General features: G+C 42.0%; 1 protein-coding gene across 1 annotated transcript; it reads right to left on the bottom strand.

Annotated features, from left to right (window-relative positions):
- Positions 1 to 1,532: 1,532 nt before the first annotated feature.
- copa (COPI coat complex subunit alpha) lies at positions 1,533 to 13,875 on the bottom strand. The gene is made up of 30 exons (XM_054768931.1): positions 13,667 to 13,875; positions 13,193 to 13,306; positions 13,023 to 13,096; positions 12,808 to 12,888; positions 12,653 to 12,729; positions 12,459 to 12,568; positions 9,840 to 9,949; positions 9,622 to 9,721; positions 8,020 to 8,238; positions 7,792 to 7,942; positions 7,639 to 7,705; positions 7,460 to 7,535; positions 7,270 to 7,352; positions 6,906 to 7,131; positions 6,677 to 6,815; positions 6,413 to 6,575; positions 6,132 to 6,278; positions 5,832 to 6,021; positions 5,658 to 5,753; positions 5,496 to 5,584; positions 5,299 to 5,422; positions 5,138 to 5,227; positions 4,951 to 5,054; positions 3,520 to 3,666; positions 3,301 to 3,441; positions 3,056 to 3,238; positions 2,776 to 2,886; positions 2,219 to 2,380; positions 1,934 to 2,128; positions 1,533 to 1,861 (listed from the first exon to the last, which is right to left on the bottom strand). Exons 1-30 carry the CDS (start codon positions 13,704 to 13,706, stop codon positions 1,802 to 1,804), a joined length of 3,669 nt encoding a protein of 1,222 aa, XP_054624906.1. The 5' UTR covers positions 13,707 to 13,875; the 3' UTR covers positions 1,533 to 1,801.
- Between the last annotated feature and the right edge of the window lie 1,944 nt (positions 13,876 to 15,819).

Here is a 15,819-nt window from a genome sequence, read left to right as displayed (position 1 = left end):
CTGGTTTTACATGTGGAGGTCATTTCAAGTTTCTCCCTCTTGATCTTTTTTGGCTGGTTTTCCACTCGTGCTGATTTTGGCTTGCGTAACTAATTATCTCTACTGGCAGTATGAGGCGATTCCTTAACCCTACAGAAGTTGCACAGGTTGTCCAACTTCTCCAGGACGGCACATCCACACGTGCTGCAGCAAGAAGGTTTAATGTGTCTCCCAGCACAATCGCCAGAACATGGAGGAGATTTCAGGAGACTGGTGGTTATTCTCGGAGAGCTGGACAGGGCCGTAGAATGTCCTCAACCCCTCAGCAGGACCGATACCTGCTCGTTTGTGCATGGTGGAACAGGCTGAGCACTGCTCGTGCCCTACAGAATGACCTCCAGAGGGCCACTGGTGTGAATGTCTCTACCCAAACAATCAGGAACAGACTTCATGAAGGTGGCCTGAGGGCCCGACGTCCAGTAGTGGGCCCTGTGCTCACTGCCCAGTACCGTGGAGCTCGACTGGCATTTGCTCAAGAACACCAGAATTGGCAAGTCCGCCACTGGCGCCCTGTACTTTTCACAGACGAGAGCAGGTTCACCCTGAGCACCTGTAATAGACGTGAAAGAGTCTGGAGAAGACAAGGAGAACGTTATGCTGCCTGCAACATCGTTCAACATGACAGGTTTGGTGTGGGGTTAGTGATGGTCTGAGGAGGCATATCCATGGAGGGACGCACAGACCTCTATTGCCTAGGAAATGGTGCTCTGACTGCCATAAGGTATCGAGATGAAATCCTTGAACCCATTGTCAGACCCTACGCTGGTGCAGTAGGTCCTGGTTTCCTCCTAATGCACGGCAATGCCCGGCCTCACGTGGCAAGAGTATGCAGGCAGTACCTGGAGGATGAAGGAATTTAAACAATTGAATGGCCTTCACGATCCCCTGACTTAAACCCAAGAGAACATCTCTGGGACATTATGTTTCGGTCCATTAGGCGCCGCCAGGTTGCTCCTCAGACTGTTCAACAGCTCATGGATGCCCTCACACAGATCTGGGAGGAAATGCCACAAGACACCATCCGTCGTCTCATTAGGAGCATGCCGCGACGTTGTCAAGCATGCATACAAGCTCGTGGGGGTCACACAAGATACTGAAAAGCATTTTGAGTTGCAGAAATTAAGTTTTGGAAAAAATGGACTTACCTGCCACATCTTAATTTCACTCTGATTTTATGGTGTCTACACAATTGAGCCCTCTGTAGGCTGAAAACTTTTTTCATTAAAAGACTTTGCATCCTTTTGTTCCCAAGACACTGCCCTGTCATTATTTGTATAGATATCCAACTTCATATTGAGATCTGATGTAATCTAATGTGTTTCTGTGCTCCTTTAATTTTTGTGAGCAGTGTATTTAAAACCTATGTAATTTTGAAGTGTAATTCGCCACATCTTAACAAGCGTTGCACTCTTTTATTTAGGTTTTCACTTGGATTTTTTTCTCCTCAAATATCTTTAGACACTGATGCCAAAAACACACACACACACACTACATTTCTTTCATGTGACCGGTATTTTATTTGTTCCCCATGTTACATAGCTGTGTTCTTATGATTTTACATAAGCTGCTCACTCATACTAACAGTAAAGAGCTGATTAAAGCCACCACACAGATGACAAAGCATAAAACAGAAGCGAGTTGCATAATTACTATAGCTGAAAGTATTACAAATGGTTAGCATTGCTGTGTTCAAATCTATTCTAATTCATGTCTGTTTCTTTTCAATAGATTTGACGAACAGATTTTGTCTCTTCCCAACTTCTCAACGGAACTGAAGCGGACTCACACGCAGACCAATCACGTCCTTGCCGATCTCGGTCACCTATGACACAAAGATAATGTCAAAACACCTTTAAAACACGAAGGAGGTTTGCAGTTTTCTGTGTCTGCCTACCTGTGTGACCCTGCAGACCTGTCCTTTGTATGTGGGACAGTAGCAGGCTCCAGAGAGTGGACACTTTTCGACCGGACGTCCACGGTACAAGGGGACAAAGGAGGCAGCGCACAGGTCAAAGGGATTATGGGGATCGTAGTTCAACTGGTGCGCGTCTGTCAAGTTCTTCTCGCAGGCTGCCAAAATCTTGCGTGTCTGAGGAAGAGAGGCGGTGGGAAACGGACATCTTTTTAACACAATGACACGAAATAATGCCTCAGTAAAAGAATGTGTTTGACAAATTACCTGCAGAGCAACATCAGGCTTGGGTCCGAGCTCGAGCAGGCGTCGCGCAAAGCTGGCGGCTGTCTTGAAGTTCCGCAGTTTGAAGAAGAGGTTCAGAGCTGTGCGCAACACCAGCACCATGTGGACGGGCTGGAGATTACAGTGAGTGAAGTAGGCGGCCATCTGTAAAGCACAAAACTATTTAGGAAACTGTTTCTTCTCGGGGGGAAATAAGAAAACAAGACTGATATGAGTAAACCAGGGGTCACAAACGTGGTGCCCGCGGGCACCAGGTAGCCCCCAACGACCACATGAGGTGCCCGCAAGCCTGCTTTTCATTCAGGTTTTCAGTTAATAATGAAAGAACAGTAGAAAGAAATGCATTCTGAAATACAAAATGTGAGTTGTGGACACCAGCATTTTGTTAATGTTCTGGTAAAACAAGCATATTCGCTTTGTTTGGTTTTAAAATAAGCTCTGAAAATAAATGTTACAAAAATGAATAGCTCTTCGCCATTTTCATTTTGTAAAAGTAGCTGTCACAAGGAAAAACGGTGACCCCTGGAGTAAACTCTCACTTCACAAAGCCTCTTCTGCTCATCTAGTGTGTCTTTGGGCAGCTTCTTCCTCTCAGTTTCCATGGTCAGACCCACAATGTACTCTTTGCAAATGGTGATCAACTGTTGAGCCTAAAACATTGAAGGTAAAATAAATATTCAGATCCACGGGAGCATTTCAAGCCAAAATTTGAGCGGTTAAGAGTTTTCAACACAAATAAGATTATAAGTTAGAGTAAGATATAATTAAGGTACCATTTTCCTACATCATAAATTTAGTCAGGTGTGGTGACTAGCTAACCTCAGCAATCTCCTGCTTGTTGTCGACGACAAGCAGAGGAACAGACAGCAGGATGCCTCTGAAGCGCTCCACAGCCTCCTCAAAACGTCCAGAGGTGGTCATCTGGTAGCATTGCTGTAGACGGGCAATGAGGTCCGAGAGGCGGAGTCCCACAGCAGGCAGCCCCTGCTTTGCGCCGCAGTCCTGAAAGGAACAAATATATAAAATACACGAAATAAATGCACATCAAAGTGGTACTGCAGTACCTTCCAGTTCCTTTGGGGATTGCCCCGCAGGCAGGGCAGAGAGGGCAGGGCCAGGTAGCAGGTGCGGCCCCTTGACATGGTCTGCATGAAGAGCGACTTATAGGGGCCAAAGTTGACCACTCCAATTTGGTCGTGGAGAAGCTGTGATGACAGAGGATCTTTTGAAAAGACGACAACAATCACAGGTTCATGGCATATGTGAGCAAGTCAGTGTCGTACTCTCATCGCGGTCTCAAAGGAACCAGCCAGCATGTGGTCCACTGGCAGCTGTGAGTTGTTGCACCACATTTGGGTGGGACTCATTCCCTTGGTGGGTGGGATGAAGAAGCCATCCTCTGTTGATCCTCCTGCACCAGCCGGCAGGTCCTTATGCCAAAGAGTAATATAGAGTGGTGTGAAAAAGTGTTTACCCCCTTCCCGATTTCTTTTTTTTGCATGTTTATCACACTTGTGATAAACAAACAATGTTTCAGATCAACTAAGAAATGTAAATATTATTGAATGACACAACTGAACACAAAATGCAGTTTGAATGAAACTTTTTATTTGAAGGGAGAGAAAAAACAAACCTACATGGCCCGGTGTGACAAAGCGATTGCGCACCCTGTTAAAACATAACTAAGATTATTTAACATCTGTCTGAATGTTCCCAGGAGTGGCCGGCCAAACAAAAATACCCCAAGAGCGCAGCGACAACTCACCAAAGAGGTCACAAAAGACCCCACAACAACATCGAAAGAACTGCAGGCCTCATTTGCCCCAGTTAAGGTCAGTGTTAAGGACTCCATAATAACTCTACTATAAGAAAGACACTGGACAAAAAGGGCCTGCATAGCAGAGTTCCCAGATGAAAACCACTGCTGAACAAAAAGAACATTAAGGCTCGTCTCAATTTTGCCAGAAAATATCTTGATGATCCCCAAGGCCTTTGGGAAAATACTCTGTGGTCCGAGGAGTCAAAAGCGGAACTTTTTGGAAGGTGTGTGTCCCATTACATCCGGCATAAAAGTAAGGCCTCATTTCAGAAAAAGATCACACCAACAGTAAAATATGGTGGTGGCACTGTGATGGTCCGGGGCTTTTTTGCCGCTTCAGGACCCGGGAGACATGGTGATAAATGGAACCATGAATTCTGCTGTCTACCAAAGAATTCTGAAGGAGAATGTCCGGCCATCTGTGCATGACCTCAAGCTGAAACAAACTTGGATTCTGCAGTAGGACAGTGATTCACAGATGCTGTGGCATGATCTTAAAAACAGTTCATGCTCGAAAACACTCCAATGTGGCTGAACTACAACAATTCTGCAAAGATGACTGGGTCAAAATTCCTCCACAGCGCTGTAAGAGACTGACTTATTGCAAGTTATCGCAAACACTTGATTGCAGTTTTTGCTGCTAAGGGTGGCAATCACTTTTTCACACAGGGCCATGTTTTTTTCTCCCTTAATAATAAAAAGTTTCATTTAAAAATATAATTTTGTGTTGTCATTGACTAATATTTAAATTTGTTTGATGATCTGAAACATTTAAGTGTGAGAAACATGCAAAAAAATAACAAATCAGGAAGGGGGCAAACACTTTTTCACACCACTTTATATTTAGAGATTTTGATTTGCAGTCTAATGAATGAAACGATGGCAGCTCTCCTACCAGTTCTGGAGGAAGGTCCAGGTCCTCCTCAACCTCCCAGCCGCCTCCCTCCTCTTTTGCTCCTCCTTCCTCTCCAAATCCATCCTGGGCATCCATGAAACCATCTGAAAGAAAATGGATACAGCTTCTTTACAAGGTGAATCATTAGCATAATTGTTACTACTCTTGTGTTGTAAATGATCATTACCTTCATCCAGCTGAAGCTCAGCATCGTCTCCCCAGCCCTCGCCTCCGGAGACATCCATGTCCAGATCTGCAGCCATCTGACTTGCTTTTCCTAAAAAAAATGAACCCTGTTGTCACACGGCTGATTGCCTTCAATCACATGCTTGCATGTATATATAATACCCTTGGCTGCAATGGCTCCCTCAAAAAAGCCCTTTGAGACAGTGAGCAGAGGCCAGTTGGTGTCAAGGGGGTTGATGGGCGGGGGCGGCTGCAGCAGCTGTGCATTGGAATCAACCTCAGGTACCTACAAAAGACATCAAAATGTTTTATTCACAAATGTTTCCATTTATGACTTAGCTTTACATGTATGGGCATACAGCCTCCTCCTCTGGATCAAACGTCTCCTTGAGGGCCTCTGCTTCTTCATCCAGTCCATAGGTGGCAGCAGTGAGGTAAGCCAGAGACTCTGGAAACACATGTTGGCATCATGTGTTTGGACTTAAAATGTGAATGTGTCTTGAAAATGAAATTAAACTCACTCTGGCCACAGTTCTTCAGGATGCGTACTCTCTCGCTGACATCTCCCAAGTAGAGGGCAGCCTGGTATTGGCCGCTCATGTCTTTCCTGATCTCAGCTACAAAAACAGAGCACACACGCACACACACATTAGGGAACATCACCAAAATAAAACAACAAAATCTCCATTTCTCACCAATCTTCATCATCTTGCGCAGCTTGGCCAGATTTCCCGTGATGAGGTAGAGGAAGGTGAGCTTGTCAAAGTTTTTAGTCCTCTGGTAGCACATCTCCACCACCTGGTGGTGACCCTGCAGCAGCGCAGCCTCGCCCAGACTCTCCCAGCAGCTGCGCTCATCCAGCGCCTTGGCAGCCTCCAGAGCCACCTTGGTACACAGCGAGCAAAAAGAGAGACTTTGATGAGGAACTTGTAATATTTCAGGTGACTATCTTAAGAGATACAGGGAAGTGGAAATTCTGGGTCTAGCCCGACTACCTCGATGTTTCCACACTCCAAAGCCAGGCTGAAGCGAGTCTTCTCATCTTTGACAAAATGCAGAGCTACCTCAGGATAGCCCTTCTTCTGCAGGTAGGCAATGATGGACTGTCCCACCAGCTTGGCGTTGCGAACCATGTGAAGCACCTGAAAGGTACAAGAAAGGTTCGGTGTAAATGTGCACTCATTAATGTAACATTATCGGTGCAACCTAACATTAATGCTCTGGGTGTGCCATCCTCTTTTTCCTTGAGGTATTAGTCAGCTCAGTAGGGACGCACCTCATCATACTTGCGGTTAACCAGGGCCAGTTTGAAGCGGTACTCTGTGGGGTCAATGGTGAGGACGCGTGGTCGGCACTCCCTGTCCAGGCAGTAAACACTGTTGCCTCGTACACGGGTCACATAGATGGGCAGGTCCAGGGTCCTGATGATGCCATGATCACTACACAGAGACAGTGACACACTGCAAGGCGTTAACTTGAATTCTACCACAACTCGTCTCAAAATAGAAATGATGAAAAAATGATGTGAATGTGAGCGTACCCAGAGGTGAGGGCGTATTTGATGTGGTTGGAGGTGGTGTAAATAAAGACTCCGCTCTCGTCCCAGGCTCCACTCTTCACTCGAATGTTCTCATGGATATTGCACAGACTCTCCAGCTTACGGTTGCAGATCATAATGGCTGCAGGACAAGCGGGTTGGGAACAATTTAGGCTGTTTTAGTTTGCTTGAAAGCTGCATGCAAGCGTAATACTTGGTGGTTGGCACTCACCGTGCTTAGCCAGCAGAGCCACGTGGCTGGTGTCGGCGCTCCACACCACGTACTTGACTTTGGCTATCTTCACGGTAGCCAGTGAGCGTTTCTGCTGCACGTCAAACAGCGTCATGCCGTCGGCGTCTCGCAGCAGCAGCGAGCCAGTTCCCGCGTAGAAGATCTCCTCACAGCTCGGCACCTGCACTTTCTTCACAATCTCGTTCTTCAAGTTCTTGATCAGCAGCTGCAGAGGAGAAGACGAGGATGCAGTCAGTGGGAAAGAGAAGGAATTCAGAACAGTTATTTTCTTCAACCCAAAGTAGCTTCATTTTCAATAACCCAATGGAAGTACGATATGCTGGTGAAATGAAAGGATACTTACAGAGTGCATTCGGTCCAAGACGGCAAATCTGTTTCTTGCCACCCACACGGCTGTCAGGCCAGAGGACCTCTTCCCTTCCGGTGCTGAAAAAGACATGGGCAACATTACTGTAAATGCTAACACAATTTGAAATTACACACAATTCAAGACGAGAGTATAGATCTGGGTCGACTTCACAGGATTACCATACCATCAGGGTTCTGGGAGTCGCTCTCTTTGGGAATAGAGTACAAATCATAGGTGCTGTTCTCCAAGTTGGTCGCCCTCTGAAGGAGGTAAATAGTTTTATATATTAAAATTAATCAATTAAAAATGAATAGACACTGTCATTGTTTGTGCAGTGAGTGATTGTTGTATAGAGACACTAACAGTGCAGAGCAGGACAGCATTCTCAGCAGGGTTATAGGACATGCTGAACACTGGAAACTTGGACCCACTGGAACAAGACGACAAAATGTTTTCACTCGTTTGTGCATCAAAAAAAATAAATTAATGGAGCTAACTGCTGAATAAAAAGCCCACCTGCGCAGCTGCATGACAGCACTGTCCTTGCTGCTGTTGAAGTCCAGCTGACGCAGGAAGCGCTCCTTGACATAGTAGAGCATGTTGCCGTGGACGGCGTACGCTGGGCGCTCACGCTCCAGCTTGAACACGATCATGCCGCTGTCGTGGCCTGGCGGCAACACAGCAAAGTTAGTCATCATATTCGGAGCAATTCCATCCTTCAGAAACTACTGATGCATTACGCACCAGCAGCAAACAGGTTGAGGTTTGGGTGAGCGCACAGCACCCAGAAGCGATCATGGTCCCGGCGAAAGGTCTGCACTCCGGTCCTCTTTGACATGTCCCACACACGGATGCTCTTGTCCTCCGAGTTTGACAAGATGAGCTCCTGGCGCGGATGGAAAACCGCACAGGAGACGTTGTTGTAGTGACCACGGCACGTATCCAGCTCCCAAGCCTTGGACTCTGGAGGAGGAACGACCAAAAAGGAAAACTATTACACCCCAATACAACGTTATGTAGAAATGATGTCATTTTTGGGTAGAAAAGCCAACTAAGCAACAATCTGGATCTGTCAAAAATATATCTTCTAGCTATCTTCTATGTATTCTTAAGAGAAAATCTGCTGCTGGCTCCAGAATAATGAAAGACAAGTTTTTTGTGCCTATTTGCCCAGCGCTATTTGAATCAGGTGATAAGTATGAGGAGGACTTGTACCATAGACCAATATTATCAGCCAATATTAGCATAAAAATGGTTTGGTTCGTATTGGTAGCAATTTTTTTTGCCGATGATGATGTCGTGGTCCACACAGTAACAGTAGCTCAGTATGTCCGCGATGTGAAATTATTTCCAAGTTTCGCCTTTGGATTATGAATATGCATTTCGCAATGACTGTAAAATGCTGCGAGGGGGGAGTAAGGAGTCTTCCTTTCATACTTCTCATCTAATCACTTCAGGAAGAATCACAGAGATACATGCAGCTAGCGTACCTGCAGCTAACTACTGTACGTAATAAGTAATGGGTGACATGCTGAATGAGAACAGTTTATAATTTCACTGATTGTATTAGAGTTTCATATGTTGTACTTTGTTCTTATACGGATGTTTGTGCCACATAGAAATTGTCCAAATTGTATTGTTGCCAGCATTATTTAATTGTATTCTTATTTGTGAATTTATTAAGACTAGCGTGCCTTACTTGTTGATAGTTGGAGGATATGGTATAACAGATATAGTTGACTGTTGGTCATGATTTTTTTAATGACAATTTAGTTGAGACCAAATGTTTAAAATAAAAATGGCACAAAATATGGACGCATTTGTGAAATGCATCCAGTGGCATCACAGTAAAAGAAGCATAATGTGTTGATTCATTACATTAGATGTGACATGACATATTCGGGAAAGTGTTGCACCCTATATCGGCATCAGTAATGAAGTGCTGAAAAATATCAGTACAGTGTTCCCTTGTCTATCGCAGGGGATAGGTTCCCAAAATAGCCTGCAATAAGTAAAATCTGCAAAGGACTTTATTATTATTATTTTTTTTACAATTATTATATATGTTTTAAGGCTGTAAAATCCCTCACTACACACTTCATACACTTTTCTCTGACAGGCATTAACATTTCTCTCTTGTTTAAACACTCTCCAAGTTCAAACACTTCATTTGAATGTTAATGCTCAACCTATGAGGTTGGAGAGAAATGAGTCACACACACTAAAATTGCACAAAAAAAAATTGCGAAAGAGCGAGTCTGAGAAAGGTGAACCGCAATACAGTGAGGGAACACTGTATATCAGATATTCGTAATAAAGCAAATATGGAGCAGGTTTACTTCTTACCATTCATCCGCCAGATCTTGACCTGTCTGTCGTCAGCCCCCGAGACAATAAGAGGCATGCTTGGGTGGAAGGCTGCCCAGTTGACCCCTCGGTCATGACCCTGGACAAAGACACACAAATTTGAATAACGAATACCTTGGAAGCATAAGAAAATACATGTAAATGTCTCATTTGATGTGATTTCTTTCAAACTAAGGGCACACAAACCCTTCTCCCACCTCCAGCACATGCTTGACGACGGCATCTGAGGCCCCGAACAAATCGACACCGGATAAGCCACGGACCTCCGTCTCCACAGCACCGGGAGACAGGTTCTTCTTCCTCAGACCTGGAACCAACATTCACAGCACCGGGTGCGACAGGCAGGGGAGCCATATTGTTGTTTGCACAGGGCACAAGCACAGTACAGAGGTGAAAAACAAGTAAAAAAAAAAAAAAAAAAACCAAATCAAACATGACAACAATGGCCAGGAGGAAAGAAGCTAGTTTGGGCAAGAGACAACAACTGCTGGACCAGTAGACACACACTCAGGATAGAAACACACTGACACAACCTTTGCTCTACCTCCAGCTGCCTACACATTGAATCTGATTAGGTTAGAGAGGAAAATGAGCCATGTTTGGTTGGTAATCTTAAGCGACAGCACAGCTTGTGTCGGTGACTCCTGCCTGAAGAAACAACGTGGTGAGTGACTGGTTCAGCAGCATAAAGAAATGGAGGGGGAAAAAAGGGCAATGGGATGGAACTAAGAACCCCTGTGCAAATGCGGATGTTTCCAGGTAGGACAAGGATAAGGGGGGCACATAGGGGAAGAGGCGTGGCTGATATGGAGCGATGGAGTGGATGGTGCATTGTGGTGTCGTAAAGACGTGCTCTGATGGGGCATCAGATGTAAGGAAAATAAAAATGGAACATGACTATTATTACTGCCTTGCTCGTGCTCTGTTGGATGAGTCGCATGCAAAGTTAAATCTGACTTTTTACAGTTATAGGTTAGCAATAATAATGCACTAGTTCAGGGGTGCTCACACTTTTTCAGTCTGCGAGCTACTTTTAAAATGAAATAAATAAATGGAATATAATTTACTATATTTATAAATATGGGTAACATACACACACATATATACATATACTGTATACATATATACATATACTGTATACATATATTCTGTATACATATATATACACATATATATACACATATATATATTTTAAAATAAAATAACTGGTACACTAAATACTAATGATTAGTATTTCATATTCACAGTTTCAAAGTTTACCGCTAATCAAAGTAGTTGATAACATTCAACTTCAGAATTCATTCAATATGGCAATAAACATAACGACACACAATTCCTCAATAGTTGTGTACATAACCTGAGTAGTATCTCAATTAAAATAATTACATAGCATTCATTACACACACACACACACACACACACACACACACACACACCATTTATTACGTCCAATTAGCTAACTGCAAACGCTAGTATTTGCTCTCAAACATTAGATTCACAAGAAATGAAAGATTATGCAAATAACAATGCAGCCGAAATCAGGGAAATATATTAAAAAGGTTTCTGCAATGGGCACATTTTCCAATTATTCATGAAATAATACTTGAAGAGGCGGAAATGTACAAAACCTACATTTCTATAGTGGAGTTCAGGACGCAAAGCAAAGCCATCAAACAATTGTTACAAATAAAACTAGTAGTAGTTACAAATAAATTGATAACTTTTGTTATAGATACAGGCATCTTACGACCAAGTTAGTTTATCCGTAATGACAATAATAAAGATGAAAGTTGCATCTCTGTGTAGCTTGATACATCTGCTCATCACTTTATCTTTGCCGTAGGAGGAGCACCAGCGAATGACGAGGGGAGCTTAATGTCAGCTGACTGATGTTATATGACATCTACGAAGTGACATTCATGCAATGAAGCCACACTACCTTCGCGATCTACCGGTAGCTCGCGATCGACGTAATGGGCACCCCTGCACAAGTTGATTGTAGTAAATATAAATAAGGCTATACTTCATGTTAGGTCTGTGTAAATGCCATGTCAGATCTAGAATGGCAGACCGGAGAGATTAAAGAAAAGATTTGAAAAAGCTCTTAGTAATGGATACAGTTTGTTATTGATGCAATTCAGCTGGAAATTAAGTAAAATGATGCAAGTGTTGGAGAGATAGTGTGTGCATCGTATAGCACACAAAGTATGGGGAAAAACTCCTGTAATTATAAAATAAGCGATGAAATGTGTATAGAATTTGTGGGGAGGGGGGGTTAGTGGTTAGTTACTGAGAAGACAAGCAAACAGAAGGAAGAGTTAACCCCCAAAACAAGCAAGAAACACCAACAGCAAACATATTAAGAGCATGCAAAGGCACACAAACACCTCCCTGGTTTTCTTAAGAAGTAATTTAAGGCTTTTTGCTCAATAGATAATAAACTAATCATCAATGAATCGGTCTTGAAAGAAGGTGTTTGTGCATTCAGTCCAGAGATTCGTCTTATTCACGTCAATGAGAAAAAGAAAGGTCCAGGACTTCTGGTCCTGTTTCAGCCTTTTCCTCATCTGACAAAAAGTGAACACGCCTCTGTTGAAATATCACTTTTTCTGGAGTAAAAAAAAAAAAAAACAAAAACAAATAAACCATGACAATTCATTTGTTTTGCATGGTAACATTTTGTTTAACATCAGAATAAGCTGGAATTTCAACAGGGATGGATTCAGTTTCCACCAATTATACACCAGCAACCCTCCGTCAACACTGCCTGGCCCTATCCCTATCCCCCTGTGCTCCGCTTGTCCCAAAGCCCTCACCGGAGATATCCCACACCCGCACGGTCTGGTCAAGGCTGGCCGAGACCACCAGGTCCTCCGACGGGTGGAATTGAGCGCACATCACATAGTGATTATGGCCAGTCAGCACACTGTTGACAGGAAGACAAAAGAGGCAGAGATAAATGGTGAGCATCATTGTTACATTTGAAGTTTACTGATGAGCCATTCATTACCAGACACAAGTCCTGGACTGCCAATTCCAAATGCGAATGGTCTGGTCATCGGAGGCGCTGAGAATCCAGGGGTACTCCTAGAAAGAAGCATGTGAATGTCAATATGCAGGTCTGACACGCAAACATAAATAGCAGATGACAGACGGACAACTCACATGGTGGAAAAAGGTGGTTCTGATGTAGTCCAGATGTCCCAGGAGGGTAAAGAGGCAACGTCTCAGCTTGTAGTTCCAAACCTCATCAAAACACAACATTTGTTATTCTACAACTATTTGATTGTGGGGTAGCAACTTTACACGTTACCCAGAGCCAATGTAACACGTAAAGAAGTTATTTTGAACTTAACACGATTACTAAAACTCAAGATTACCTTGATTTTGTAGTCATCTCCCCCAGACACAAACAGGGGCTGCTGTTTGTGAAAGTCAATTCCACGAACAGGGCCTGAACAGGCCCACAACATGGATGTTACAACCAAAAAGACATTAACCGCCTATCAATAATGATCAACATCACGAATGAGACACATCCATGTATTACCATCGTGCTCGTCAAACTTGTCTATCAGTGTGCACATCCGATAGTCCCACAATTGGATGACTCCGTTGTGGAGACTTGCAAGAACCCATGGCCTCTTCGGATGGAAACTTAGGCCTAAAAAAAATAAAAATATATATAATAGCATATGCAAGCAGCCATTTAGAATGAACCAGAAGCATGTATCACGCGGTTATATGGAAGAAGCAGAGTTAAAAATGGGGTATCAGCTGGCGATAGCGTTAGCATGATTACGACAGAAGAATTTGTATTTGTATTTGTACTTTATTTATCCCACAGCGGGGAAGCACATTTTGTAGCACATTTTGTAGCACGAGCCTACAACACACAGTTAGAGAAAATACCAAATATCACAAGAAGGTGCACACTTACAGATAGACAATGATACGATAAATACAGACAATTTTCACTTAGTAGCTTGCTAACGTTAGCCTCTGAGCTAGCTGCAGCTCTTACCTTTAACACGGGCCGACTTGGTTTCAAATTTAGTTAACATCGCCGATGTGTGTTGCTCTTTACTCCGTAAAATAATAGACCACGAGAAGGTATAATATAAATCTTCCTCGATTTGCTTATGCTAGGCGACTGTCGCCCATTTAAAATGAATCTCCCTTTTCCTGACACGTATCCGGTTTTGTCTTCCGGGTTTGGGCAATAATAACGTTTTCCACGGTGAACTGCGCAGATGACGCACAAAGCGCCACGGCAGCAGAACATAGGCTGTGTCTAAACCACTGATCTGTACTTAAAGAATCAGTGGTCTAAACCCGGGGTCTGTAGCCTACTTTTAAATTTTTTTTATATATATATATATTTTCCAATCAACTTTATTAATGCCTTACAAGTTACATTAACAGTGCATCAAACCATTGGCATTAAAAAATAACAGTTGGATAACAAAAACACATAAAATATATCATACAGAAATCGAGATTAAAGAAATAAAAAAGTAACAGAAAAGTGATTAATAAGTAAATTAAAAGAATAAAGATAATAATAATAATAATAATTAAAGTAAGATACACCAGGGGACATGAGCAATGAAAATTAAATTGAATTAAGGATATTGAAGTAGGAGCAAAGATTTATAGTCTTGATAGCTTTCTTGTTATTAGCAGAGGATATTGATTTGAAGTACAGCTTCACTTCTTTCATGAAAACATAAAAAAGGGGTTTCACTTTTCACTTTTCACATTTGTAAGAATTAAAATTAGATTAATTTAAAAATATTCTTTGTCAGCTGGAGCATCATTCTTTACAAAGCCAAAAAGGACATTTTGCAGGAGGAGCTCAAAATCACAGCAGATATGATCTAAAATAAATCTACAAACATCTTGCCACAGTTTACGGGTATAGTCACATTTCCAAAACAGATGAACAACAGTCTCAGCATGGGAGTCACAAAAAGCACATTTCAGATCTAAATCATCATACTTGAATTTGATAAAGAAGGATTTAACTGGATAACATCGGTGAATAATTTTAAATGACACTTCTTTCACTTTGTTAACCACAAAACATTTTTGAGGAAAAGAGACCAGATTTTTTCCCAACACAAGTTATTAACACGACTGCTCAAGTAAGTTATTACAGGAGAAACAGAGACAAAATTATTTTGGTTTGGTTTGGTTTGGTTTAGTTTATTTGAACATGAAGGTTACAATGGAATACATCTCATTAATCATTTTTTTCACAGTTCCACATGTCCAAAAGGAGTAGGAAGAAGTAAAGCTTATTTAATCCTACCCCCCCCATCCATTCTACATCTAGTACAGTACATGTTGTTCACTTCCTGCATTCCATGTCATGTTTTCTATGATAGTCAGGATAATACACAATAGATAACGGTAAGACACGCCCCCTCCCAAAAAAATATACTGTATATAAATACATATACATTAATAATAATAATAATAATAACAATAATAATAATAATAATAATAATAATAATAATAATAATAATAATAATAATTAATAAATAAATAAATGTTTAAAATAAATATGAATAAAGAACAGAACTTTTTTTATAAACAAAAAAAAAAACAAACCTGTCAGAACATCATTGTGATGATCAAGACTCTTTTGCCTTGTATTTAGCAAACGTCAACTGCTTGTATTGTTTTTTGAATTTGCTAATCTCTGTACATTGTTTGAGTTCCTTACTCAATCCGTTCCATAATTTAACTCCACACACTGAAATGCTGTGGGTTTTCAGCGTTGTTCACGCGTATAAATGTTTTAAGTTTAATTTTCCCCTAAGATCATATTTCTCCTCTCTGATTGAGAAATACTGTTTGAGGTTTTTGGGTAACGAGTTGTTATTAACTTTATACATTATTCTAGCGGTTTTTAAATTTACAAAATCTGCGATTTAGAAAAAACGTTGGTGACCCCTAGTCTATCCAGATTTATTAGTACAGATCAGTGATTACGGCGCAAAGCCGGAGAAGCGTAAGTATTACGGTAGTTTATTCATAAATACTTGTGTACAGTCAAAGCCAACAATAAAAAATACATTATGTACAAGTTAGTTGATAATTTGGCGAACAAAATTATGTTTTCAGTCTTTAACATGTCAATGAATAAATATTGTGCGGAAACTTGTGATT

Source organism: Dunckerocampus dactyliophorus, chromosome 2, assembly GCF_027744805.1.
Source record: "Dunckerocampus dactyliophorus isolate RoL2022-P2 chromosome 2, RoL_Ddac_1.1, whole genome shotgun sequence".
Taxonomy (NCBI): domain Eukaryota; kingdom Metazoa; phylum Chordata; class Actinopteri; order Syngnathiformes; family Syngnathidae; genus Dunckerocampus; species Dunckerocampus dactyliophorus.
The sequence above is the reverse complement of the archived record's forward strand: the minus strand, read 5'-3'. Positions and strand labels throughout refer to the sequence as shown.

Bases quoted from the DNA above. Each gene is read 5' to 3' on its own strand.
- copa (XM_054768931.1), bottom strand. From the start codon at position 13,706: ATGTTAACTAAATTTGAAACCAAGTCGGCCCGTGTTAAAG. The intron at 9,950-12,458 runs GTGAGGGCTTTG...TGTTGGTTCCAG, and splicing joins GCGGGTGTGGGATATCTCCG to GTCTGAGGAAGAAGAACCTG. The intron at 6,576-6,676 runs GTACGCTCACAT...GTCTCTGTGTAG, and splicing joins AAATACGCCCTCACCTCTGG to TGATCATGGCATCATCAGGA.